The sequence below is a fragment of the Podarcis erhardii genome, assembly GCF_964252035.2.
Source record: "Podarcis erhardii genome assembly, chromosome: 8".
NCBI lineage: Eukaryota > Metazoa > Chordata > Lepidosauria > Squamata > Lacertidae > Podarcis > Podarcis erhardii.
Window position 1 is genome coordinate 82,148,996 of NC_138499.1, and position 12,266 is coordinate 82,161,261.

General features: G+C 40.9%; 2 protein-coding genes across 10 annotated transcripts in view; one reads left to right on the forward strand and one right to left on the reverse strand.

Annotated features, from left to right (window-relative positions):
• The window catches only part of MAJIN (membrane anchored junction protein), a 267,643-nt gene that overhangs the window by 145,972 nt on the left and 109,405 nt on the right, over positions 1 to 12,266 (forward strand). The gene's annotated exons all lie outside the window — the stretch shown is intronic.
• SLC12A7 (solute carrier family 12 member 7) overlaps positions 1 to 12,266 on the reverse strand; it is a 99,845-nt gene that overhangs the window by 20,334 nt on the left and 67,245 nt on the right. For all 5 annotated transcript variants that reach the window (XM_081872609.1, XM_081872610.1, XM_081872608.1 and 2 more), the window contains exons 10-17: positions 10,912 to 11,010; positions 9,445 to 9,502; positions 8,923 to 9,097; positions 7,989 to 8,107; positions 6,151 to 6,249; positions 4,863 to 4,982; positions 3,188 to 3,292; positions 1,851 to 2,019 (exon numbers count right to left, since the gene is read on the reverse strand). In XM_081872609.1, coding sequence (XP_081728735.1) covers positions 1,851 to 2,019; positions 3,188 to 3,292; positions 4,863 to 4,982; positions 6,151 to 6,249; positions 7,989 to 8,107; positions 8,923 to 9,097; positions 9,445 to 9,502; positions 10,912 to 11,010 — 944 coding nt within the window. The remainder of the gene's footprint in view (positions 1 to 1,850; positions 2,020 to 3,187; positions 3,293 to 4,862; positions 4,983 to 6,150; positions 6,250 to 7,988; positions 8,108 to 8,922; positions 9,098 to 9,444; positions 9,503 to 10,911; positions 11,011 to 12,266) is intronic.

Sequence of the window (12,266 nt, forward strand, 5' to 3'; positions counted from 1 at the left end):
TGATAATTTGTCTGGAAAAATTTTTAACGATGTAAATGGGAGCGGGAGACGTGAGGGAGTCCAAAGAAGTGATGAAATTATGCTTGTGACAGAAGTAAGACTGTTTATTATTTGTGCATTGATATTTAAAAACTTTAATAAATATTTATAAAAAAAGGCAATGTTACCAATTCTAATATTAATTTTAGAATTCCTCCAAGTTAAACCAGAAGCCAGCAGAACAGTACATTTGGCAGAGCAAACCTGCTCTTCCCTAATTTTCTCTTTTGCTTATTAAAGAAAGTCTGTCTTAGACTTACCCTCAAATATTCTATTAAAAAATAGATGGAACTGACAGCAATACAAAAGTCTGGCTACTCAATGCTTGTGTTAACATTAGATTCCCCATTAGTGTACAGCTCTTCCAAAGATAATCTTAGTTCAGGCTGAAGATCTCTATGTGAGCTTTTTAGAGCCAAGCTTACTTTTTGAAAGGACTTAACATTTCAAAAAATGAAACTAATGAAGAAAGAATTAGGACTGCCAAGCCATGTACTAATTACCCATTTCCTAGCGTCTTCATAAAATGAAGTGTAAAGCTCATTACAAAGCTTTGGCTTCATGAATTGCTTTTCTTATTATTCTGTTAATTTTACGGCTGAAATCTGCAGGATTTCTGACACTTTGGGACTATATTTTGTAGCTATCTATCTCAACGAATATATTTGATGGAACCCTGACCTCAAATCCGATTGCAATCCCACCTTTCCAAATAGCAAGGCATTAATGAACTCAGTAATGAGGGGCTCTTGATTATCCAACACTAATCCAGGTTAACTGTACAGTGGTACCTCGGGTTACATACACTTCAGGTTATATATGCTTCAGGTTACAGACTCCGCTAACCCAGAAATAGTACCTCGGGTTAAGAACTTTGCTTCAGGATGAGAACAGAAATCGTGCAGCAGCGGCACAGCGGCAGCAGGAAGCCCTGTTAGCTAAAGTGGTGCTTCAGGTTAAAAACAGTTTCAGGTTAAGAACGGACCTCTGGAACGAATTAAGTACTTAACCCGAGGTACCACTGTACTGTGTTTCTCCAACTCTGTAAGTCTTTTCATATTCACCAAAGGAAACAGAAGACCAGTGCTGCTGATATGAGGATGTTGGTTTTATTAACTACCTTGTCTCCCCCTCAAAAAAAAAAAAAGAAAAAATCAGTTATAATAAGCGGCATTTACATGATTCTCTCACACAGCACGCCAACCAATGTAAGGTCATGGTCTTGCATGAACATTATATACAAGTATTTATATAACTCATTAGAGAATATAATTCCAATCTATAGTAAATATCAAGTTGTCACTGATATCATCTTTGTAAAAATCCTTTTGATACATCATTAATTACAATGGATGCCGAGGCCAGAACATTTTATAATCCCTTGGCTTTGGTTAATAGTTTGAGTCCACATGTTTTTCCTCCCTCGTACTCTCCTCCATTCATTTTTCAGCACTATCCCTGACTGAGTATTGCACCTTAGTACATATTATCTAACTACTTCAATCTCTAGCCCATGGTTTTTTAAAAAATAAATCATTTTCACTGCAGCGTTTTCTAGATTTATATCACTAAAGCAATGACATAATATGATCATAAATAATCACATTTGTAGTAATTAGATCCAACAAATGTCATCATTTAAGTGCACCTAAAGCTCCAAAATATTTTGACTACCCTTTCCCAACATGCTTAAATATAGTCAAAATTACAGAATATATTATAGCAGAAAAATCAGTGCTTTCTAAAACGATTAAACCCAAGCTATTCGTATTTGCAAATTTTATTACTGCAGCTGTGTTTTTAATACATACCTCCTCAGCCCTTTGAGCTTCTGTGAATTTATCCAAATATATTCCTGGAAGGACAGATCCCACAATGGTCAGACCCTTCCCAGCTTTCAGTTGAGAGGTGAAGGAAAGGAGCCGTGGGTGTTTTACCACCTGCTCTGAATCCAAGTTCAGAAGAACCAAGACTTGTGGCCTGAAGTAATACAGTAAGTAAGTAAGTAAGTAAAATAGCTGATAAAAAAAGGTAAATGACCCCCGACAGTTAAGTCTAGTCACAGACGACTTTGGGGTTAGTGAAATATATACAGTGGTGCCTCGCAAGACGAAAATAATCCGTTCCGCGAGTCTCTTTGTCTAGCGGTTTTTTCGTCTTGCGAAGCAACCCTATTAGCGGCTTAGCGGATTAGCGCTATTAGCGGCTTAGCGGCTATTAAAGGCTCAGCGGCTTAGCGGCTAAGAGGCTATTAGCATCTTAGCGGCTTAGGAAAAGGGGAGGGAAAGCGAAAAAAATTGCAAGACTCGCAAGACATTTTCGTCTTGCGAAGCATGCCCATAGGGAAATTCGTCTTGCGAAGCGCATCGAAAAACGGAAAACCCTTTCGTCTAGCGGGTTTTTCGTCTTGCGAGGCATTCGTCTTGCAGGGCACCACTGTAATGCAGGATTATGACAACAATGTCTCTCTCTCTCTCTGTGTGTGTGTGTGTGTGTGTGTGTGAGAGAGAGAGAGAGAGAGAGAGAGAGAGAGAAGAAAAAACCAGTTCCTGACATTCCATCACATTCTAGTACAGAGATAACCAAATGTTGATTGACTGCAGCTTTCATAATCCTGGGCCAATGGCTATGCTGACTGAGGCTGATGGGAATTGCAAGTCCAACAATAAATGGAAGTCTACCCCTGCTCTTGAGGCTCCAAGAATACAGGATGAGACTATTTAGACAGCAGCAAGTTTTAATCTCAACAACTAGGGACACCAGGATCAGACTTAGCTTATGTCTGCTTAGAAAAAGGGTACCCAAACTTTTTTCAAAGAGGGTCGGATTTGATGAAGTGAATTTTCGGGAGGGCTGACCAAAGTTGTTGAGTTTTTTTTTACAATTTTACCCCAAAGTTGTTGAGGCTTTTTTTTTTTAAGGATTGAAGTTGCTGAGCTTTTTTTAGGGTTTTACCCCAGGACATATACTGCCACAGGGGCCAGATTAAATCGACCAGCGGGCCAGATTAGGCCCCCCGAGATGGATTTTGGACATGCCTGGCTTAGAAGCAAGTTTAAAAACTGAGTTTAATGGAGCTTACTTCCAATTATTAGGAATAGGATTGCAACTTTAATGGATTTGTTAAATATAGTGCATTTAATTTTACCTCCAGTTTTTAGTATGAGGAGGACCCTGTTCAACCCGAAGCAAAGCGTAACGAGCAGCATTCAAGGACAATCCCCTGATTCCATCTCCCCACTCTTTTTCAGCTCTAAAAAGAAGAAATAAAAAGGAGAGTCAAAAAAATTGTATGTTTATGATAATACCTCTATTGTTTCGCTAAACATAAGATAATACACAAAAATATATTGGGTCTAGACTGACACAACTTTGCAATTACAGTTTATTTTAAAAAACTATTCTACCTGACTGTAAATCCATGAAAAGAATATATGTGAACCACTGCTTTCATGTGGAAGTGTTTGAAACACAGTAAAGGTGAATTCATTTAAATGAAAACGTGTGAGTAAGAGAACTTTTTACAAAACACCGGAAATTTAATTTATTTTGGTGGGTTTGGAATTAGATTATATTGGATGAAAGTAATAAATGAGAAAAATGAATTTTCTATTACTTTGCAGCCAATTTATATCCTCTTTAAGTCCTGGAATGGATGAACTGGGCTTCCAGATACAAGTGACAAAGACTACATGACATAATCTGCCAGGAACTTTCATGCCTCACTGAAACAAATGGGGAGTTGCACAAGCACAGAGCATCATGTTCATGTCAAAAAGCTTGACCAGGACACGTTATTGATGTATTGCATCCTGAATCATTCCAATTTGATCCCACTCTAATAACTGTTCCTAGAGGGAGCACCTCTGCATATTCATATTAACTGGTTCCTTTTTCCACTGGTGCCCAGTTTGTGGAATAATTTCCTAGGTGAGCCACGTGCCATGAGAGCATGAGCCCTCCTATACATACCGTATTTTTCGCTCTATAAGGCACACCAGACCACAAGACGCATCTAGTTTTTGGAGGAGGAAAACCAGGGGGGAAAAATTCTGAATCTCAGAAGCCAGAACAGCAAGAGGGATTGCTGCTTTAACTGTGCAGCGATCCCTCTTGCTGTTCTGGCTTCTGAGATTCAGAATTTCGCTGCACAGTGAAAGGGATCGCTGCACAGTGAAAGCAGCAATCCCTCTTGCTGTTCTGGCTTCTGGAATAGCCGCGCAGCTTGCATTCGCTCCATAAGACGCACACACATTTCCCATTACTTTTTAGGAGGGAAAAAGTGAGTCTTATAGAGCAAAAAATACGGTAATTCATATATTTTTAAATACGAGTCCAGGTGATGGGGTAGGGCTGGTGAACCCAATGATATATTTATTTATATTTACACAAATTTAAACAGGGTAAAGTAGCATCAACTTCAGTAGCTGGGTCATGTAACTACATATGCTGTCTCCCTATTCTCCTTACTGTAAAATCACAGAAGGACTTTGAAAAGCACACAAGAAATCTGAACATCACTGATTCATGTATTTCACAAACTCACACAACTGGGTAGCAGTTAAATGGCATTTATGTAAGGTTATGTAAACAATATCTTTAATTAAACCTCCACGTTTCTAGCCCAGAAAATTGCTGAAAACCCCAACAAGATATGGAAAACACACATACTTTTCCTATAGAAGTTGATGGGGGGTATTCGTTTTTTTGGGTGAAATTTAATAGAAGTTATACAGATATGCAAGGAAGTGCAGGAAGAATGTACCTTTTTAATTTATTGTTTGAGCAGCTACACTGAAGATCAGATAAATGTGCATTCTTACCCTCTATATTCTATGTATTTGTAAATGCATCCTGCTATCAGCATGGCTACCAAAGCATAGTACCAAGAGCAAATGAACATCAAGGCAAGGCACAAACTCATCCCCAAGAATGAGAGAGTCCTAAAAGAAACACATAACACAAGTTGTTAACATTCATGCTGTACAAGTAGATCTCTATATATACACAAATACACACACAAAAATACGAGTCACCCCAGATTTTTTTTTGGGGGGGGGGAGAAAGAAAAACAGGCAGGTGGGTGGCACATTCCTGTTTTTTCCATTTTCCTGCCCCAATCTCCCTGTACTAAATGAATTATGAAATGTACAATACAACCCACTAGTGTTTTAACAATGCCATATTTTCCTGCATAGTTGTAGCCACCACATAATAGTCGCACCCTATTTTTTCACGCCAAAAATTCATTGTGTAATTGTTGTGTTGTAACTTCTGAGGCTCTGTTAAGCCTCAGGCCCCTTCCTTTCCTTCTCCAGCTGCCACCGCCTTTGGTCCCCTCGTATCTCGTCATCTCAGCCATGAGCTCTTAGGCCGCCTGGGCTTAGCTGACTCATAGCAAATGGTCAAGAACAGCCATGGGGCTGCTCTGGGATATGCAAACCAAGAAGGGGAAGCAGTGGGTGAGCAAAAACCTTCACCGTCTGCGCCCCCTTTCCTGCCCCCCAGCAGAACCTTCAGGCACCTCTAGGGGAGGAGGAGGGTCTCCAGAGGGCACATGGCCTGGGGTCTCAGTGGGATGAGAGGCTGAGATGCTCGCCCCTGAACCCCTTTTGGAAAGCCTGTGCTCTGGCATGGGGCTTTTCTTGTAAGTGAAAATGGCATTAAAAAGGTGACAATTATGCTATGACAAGAGCTCAATAAATAAATCCAGTTTCTCATTTGCTTCGCTCTGAACATGAATAACTGACCAAATATGTGGGGGAAACCCTTTCTAATTTTCTTTACATTCTAATTTGTCCCATGAAATCTATTACTCATGCCTATACTCTGTTTAACAGCAGCTATCTTTGTGTTCTTGTTTGCATTTATCTACCCTCCTGTTCTTCTATAGACTAATAGGAAACAACTGAATAACCAACACAGAAATCCATTTTTCTTTCCATTGTTTCTTATAGGTATTTTGTGTTTTCTTGCAGCTTTTTTGCATGCATACACATATACACACACAACTCAATACAATGCCTACTAAACCGAAAAAGACCATAGTACTATAAAACAAATGCTTGTTTTTCTCCTTCAAAAAATAAATTTGTAAAGAACATGCCGTACCAGTGATAATACTTGAAACGAGGTCTCCAATTTGGTGTACGGAGCAGAGTTTGAACTGCACATGCCAAGTTCACAAACAGATAGCACATAAGGAAAAACCTATAAAAGAAAAATATATTTACAGTTGACATGAGTATCACCACCCACTCTAATCTTGGGGACAGAGATAGCTGGAACAGAGATAGTTAGGTTAAAGGAAAAGGAGGGGGGAAAGGTGACACAGACAAAGTGATAAAGTTCACTTCTCCTAAGGATACAACTGGCTAGCCTCATAGCCTGTAATCAAGGACTGAGGCAGATGACCCACATAACTGCCTGTGCTGCATTACAGTCATACCTCGGGTTACAGACGCTTCAGCTTGTGCGTTTTTGGGTTGCGCACCACGCCGAACCTGGATGTACCAGAACGGGCAACTTCCGGGTTTCGGCAATCGCGCTTTGTGCATGTGCAGACGCGGCGCTGCGGATTGCGAACGTGCCTCCTGCACGGATCACATTCGCAACCCGAGCATCCACTGTATTTCAACAGTGCAGGGTTGTCCAAAACATACCACAACAACTGGGCTTGGAGGGGTGAAGGAAGTTGTAGTCCTACAACAAATTCCATCTACATCTTGGACCAGGGATGGACAAGCTTTTCTGGGTTGGGGGCATTGCTTTTGGGAAGTGGTTGGAGGCCAGATATAGCAGTGGGCAGGCAAAAGTGGACAAATAACCTCTCTCTCTCCCCTCTTCTCTTCTCTCCTTCCCCTCCATCCATCATAATCATTCTCTCTCTCTCTCTCCCTCTCTCTCTCTCTCCCTCTCTCTCTCTCTCACACACACACACACTTTATATATGGCAAGGATAGGAATTTTTCTTTTTTTGCTTATAGGCCAGAGTCTCATCTCTACATTCTTGGAGGGGTAAATTTGACAGGTGGGCAAGGACTTCAAAGCACAGTACATGGCTGTTTGCAAAAGGGCTTTCCAACATTCAGAGGGCAGCAGGGAGCCTTACAGATGCTACAAGGGTTGCCTGCATGTGTCCTATAGTAATATAATACACTTTGGTCAGGGAAGAATAGCCCATTACACTTGTCATCAGGCTACTGCTAAAAATGGCCTCACTGTGCCATGCAACATAACATGAAATATCACTTACTCCAGCCTAGTATTTAGCAAGTCATGTGGCAACAATGAATTGATGGAATTTCATGAAGAGAAGCGAGAAAGCTCCCTTCCCCGGCTCCTTTGCCACCCAACCTTATCTGCAAACCATGGAAGAATAAAAGGTCCTTCCTCTGCTTGATGAAAGGCTTTTGTTTGTTTTTTTTACTTGCCTGCTAAAAGGGCTAGTCGTCTATGTTTCCATGCCGGCTTCCCTTTTCTCTCTTTTGATGCAGCACTTTCTCATTCCTCTCCCACTGCCTGTTGCAAAATTCTTCTATTTGGCTTTTTATCAAAACTTTTTTCGTTAACTTGTAATCTTTAATTCCCTTGATCTTTTCAAATTACTGTTTTCTGAATGGTTGCATACTGTGTTAACTTCTATTAACTTCTAAGTGCCTTCACTGTTGCACCTTCTTATCAGTTCTTTTCCCCATCTACGTCCTTGTGTTCTCACTTCACCCCTATAGTGCCCTCAAACTCTGTAGCTACAAGATTGCATGCTCTCTCTCCTGACTACCCATTCTACCTTGCAAGTCTCTTACAAGTCACTCAAACTCTCTGCATCAAAATTCGTGTAAGCATCATAAATTAAACAGTAACTGTATTACTATTATTATTATTATTACTTATTATTATTTCAAAATAAATTACAAAAATATAGGTGAAACCTAAATACACATGCTTACATGGAAAGGATTGGAGCTACACTGTCCAGGGAAGCTATGAGAATGCCTATCTCACAAATCAATGCAGTGAGAAGCAAAGCCCATGTCGGTTCTCCATTTGCTTTTCCATGACCAAATACCTTTTAAAAAACAAAAAAGGAGAAAAAATAAACACACAAAGGATTAATGCTTTAATCTATCTGAAATACACGTTTCAAAAATGCATGGCATGAATTTAATGTAAGTGAACATTACAGGGTCCCATGTAAAGAGTCAAACTATTACAGTGGTGCCTCGCAAGACGAAAATAATCCGTTCCGCGAGTCTCTTCATCTAGCGGTTTTTTCGTCTTGCGAAGCATCCCTATTAGCGGCTTAGCGGATTAGCGTTATTAGCAGCTTAGCGGCTATTAGCGGCTTAGAAAAAGGGGGGGAGGGGAAAAAACTCGCAAGACTCGCAAGACGTTTTCGTCTTGCGAAGCAAGCCCATAGGGAAATTTGTCTTGTGAAGCGCCTCGAAAAACGGAAAACCCTTTCGTCTAGCGGGTTTTGCGAGGCATTCGTCTTGTGGGGCACCACTGTATTTGTTACACACAAACCTCAAGCAGCATAAATCAAATGGAGCTTACTGTTTTTCCCTCAGTTGCATATGTTAGCAGACCACAGTCACATCTGCACCATAAAATTAAAGCATAATGATCCCCCGAAAAAAATTATAGGAACTGTAGTTCACCCCTCACACAGCTACAATTCACAACACACTTAAACCACAGCTGTGGGTGTGACACATCTTAGAAATATTACATCAACTCCCACCTATCACAACAGCAAGGGAAGTGATATATACATCACTACAGCTAAAACTGAGAGGCTGGGCTTGGGCTACCCAACAGATTTGGGTTTTTTAAAAAAACAAAATTGTGAAAGCACTGAAAATTTTGAAGGCAAAAACTCACTTGAAGAAATGGTACTATGCCATCTCTTGCAATTGCCTGTAGCAGCCGGGGAGCACCAGTGAGGCTCTGGAGACCAGCACCACATGTGGAAAAGAATGAGCCAATCACAATGACCCACGGAGAAGGCCATGCCAACGTACCAATCACCAGGTTTCCATTAACTGCTTGTCCAAATCTTGCGGAGAAAGATCATATGCAACATTAAACAAGGAAGAAAAGTTAAGTAACTTATACAAATATCAGTCTGCTTCTCTCCCCCCCCCCCCGCCGCACCAAAAAACCCCAAAGATTTAGGGCTATGTTATTTCTAGAAAGACATGCATTGGCAACACGGACATGCATGCAGGATGAATAAAAGTGCAACTTAAAGCAGGCAGCAGATATCCGTTTCAGGTTATCTTGAATTATCTATACCAGCTTCTGCAATATACACTTCCCAATCTCACATTTTCATCCACTTAAACTGGTATGGACAGGAAGCTTTTGAAATTATGTAGCAACCCCCCCCCCACTGTTACGTACTTGTCTCTCAAGACGACTCCTTCTATACAGGCTCCAAAAAGTACTATGCAGGACAAATCTGCAATGAAGACTCAAGGAACTTAAAAGGAACATAAATTGGAAAAGGGGGGGAACAGAAGGTCCACAAGAACACCTGGAAAGCATTAGAACAGAGGCCAGCAAACTTTTTCAGCAGGGGGCCGGTCCACTGTCCCTCAGACCTTGTGGGGGGCCAGACTATATTTTGGGGGGAAATATGAACGAATTCCTGTGCCCCACAAATAACCCAGAGATGCATTTTAAATAAAAGCACACATTCTACTCATGTAAAAACACCAGGCAGGCCCCACAAATAACCCAAAGATGCATTTTAAATAAAAGGACACATTCTACTCATGTAAAAACACGCTGATTCCCGGACCATCTGAGGGCCAGATTTAGAAGGCGACTGGGCCGGATCTGGCCCCCGGGCCTTAGTTTGCCTACCCATGCATTAGAAGAACAGCACACATTACTGCACACCCCAAAGAAGCTAAGCACCGATTTCTTTGGGAAAGGTTTTAACTTCCACATTGAATTTGGCAGAGTATTTAAACTTTGACTGTACCATATTCTGTTTCTATACCTAAAATTTAAAAAAAAAAAAAAAATCAGAATAGAAAAAGAAGGGAGATATTCCCTCCAAAGATTCACGTTTTTGCTTTATTATTTGCTCCATTACAGCTTATTATTTTCATATATCTCTGGTTAAATTTAATGCTATAAAACAAATACTATAATGGTTCACATGTTTCCATTTATAATAGTACAAAGCTCTTATATCTATCTACCAATATTAATGCTGCAAATCCCATCGGTTTTATCAATCAGTCAGAATGAGGTGTAGCTTCTAAATAAACTAATACGAGATGTACTATTCCTGGATAAGTGGCTTATGCTTTCTGCTTAAAGATTCATCAAATCCCAACAACCCTACTCATACTGAAAATAAAATATTTAGGATTCCCTCATAACCACATTTTACTATCGTATGTCAGCCACCTGTGCATTCTCAAAACAAAAACCCAATTAAACAAACCAAGAATATGAAATCTAAGGACCCCTGACCATTAGGTCCTGTCGTGACCGACTCTGGGGTTGCGGCGCTCATCTCGCTCTATAGGCCGAGGGAGCCGGCGTTTGTCCGCAGGCAGCTTCCGGGTCATGTGGACAGCATGACTAAGCCACTTCTGGTGAACCAGAGCAGCACACGGAAATGCCGTTTACCTTCCCACTGGAGCGGTACCTATTTATCTACTTGTACTTTGACGTGCTTTCGAACTGCTAGGTTGGCAGGAGCAGGGACCGAGCAACAGGAGCTCACCCCGTCACGGGGATTTGAACTGCCAACCTTCTGATCAGCAAGTCCTAGGCTCTGTGCTCTAACCCACAGCGCCACCTGCGTTCCATATGAAATCTAGACCCCTGCAAATTGCATTAAAAGGATACAGATAAATGATGTTGTTAAAATGGCCAGAATTGTTCCAGTTGGAATAGCTTTTTGAGCATCCCGAAGATCCCCTGACCTGTTTGAACCTGCCATAATGCCTAAAATACATACAGAAATAGGGAAAAAATTGGATGTCATCAAGTTTCTGATTATTCCAGTTATATTAAGTTGATAGATGCAACCTGTCATTAAAGCAACAACCATAACATACTACTGCCAGATTAAGCAAAGGACTATATCTGGTCAATCACACCTTTAGCAGAGAGCTGGAAAGGGAGAAGGGAAGGGAATAACAACATCAAGACTTGGCGGAGACTATTAAGAAGGTCTGCATATGATGATCCTCCAAGAGTCAAATGTTCCAAAAGTCCTTTCCAACCGTCATCTCTACAAACAGTCACAGTAGCTGCGTTTGCACATTACATTAAACCAAAACTTAGCACAGATATGCAAATTTGCTGGTTCCCAAGGAGGAAGCTGCAGCTGCTTTGCCTCTCCCTGGGCTTTTTAGAGAAGCAGCTCAGCTAAGGGATCACATTGCCTGAACCTGAGATTGTGGGCAAGGTGTCCTCCTTAACCAAAACCACAAGACACACCTTGCCTATAGCTCATGATTAGGTAGGAGAGCTTAACTATAATCTCAGCTTCAGACAACATGCTGAGCTGCTGCCCCATGCTGACCTAAAGAGTCAAGGGAGAAACAAAGCAAATGCAAACTCCCATTGGGAGTCAGTGCAGTCATGGTAAGCCATACTCTGACTTACAATGATGTGAGAACCAGGTCAATGTCAATACACTGGCCATAGTCACATACAATGCTAAACAAAACCATGGCTTAGCATGAACATTCTGGGGAGAAGCTCATAACTGCTTTGTTCCTTCCCAACCCTTTTAGCTCAGTGCAGCGCACAGCTAAGCCAAGTTTTGGCATAGTGTGCAGTTCAGACCCAGGGTTGTGGTTAAGCTCTCTCCTCCTTAACCAAGAGCTGTAGTCAAAGTTTGTTCTTGGCCACATCTTGCAGTGATCCAAAGGCTCCTATGCCTAATCAATGAGGCTGCTAGACAGAAAAGGGTCTTCTCTGTTTAGAAAATTAGTTCAGGCTATGTATTAGGAGAAATACTGTGCTTTTCACATTTTGCTGAGCCTAGAAAGGTTTCGAAGGCTTTTGGACTATTGGGTAAAGGCTGGAAAAGCCATGGACTACTGAAGAAAAAGGTGCCAAAGGATAGATAATCTTCCTTTATATGTCATTTTTATTTTTATTTTTCTCAACTTTTTTCTTTCCCTCACTACTTGTTTTCTTTATTTTTGATATCTGGTCTTGGCTACAAAGTGTATAAATATAATATTAAT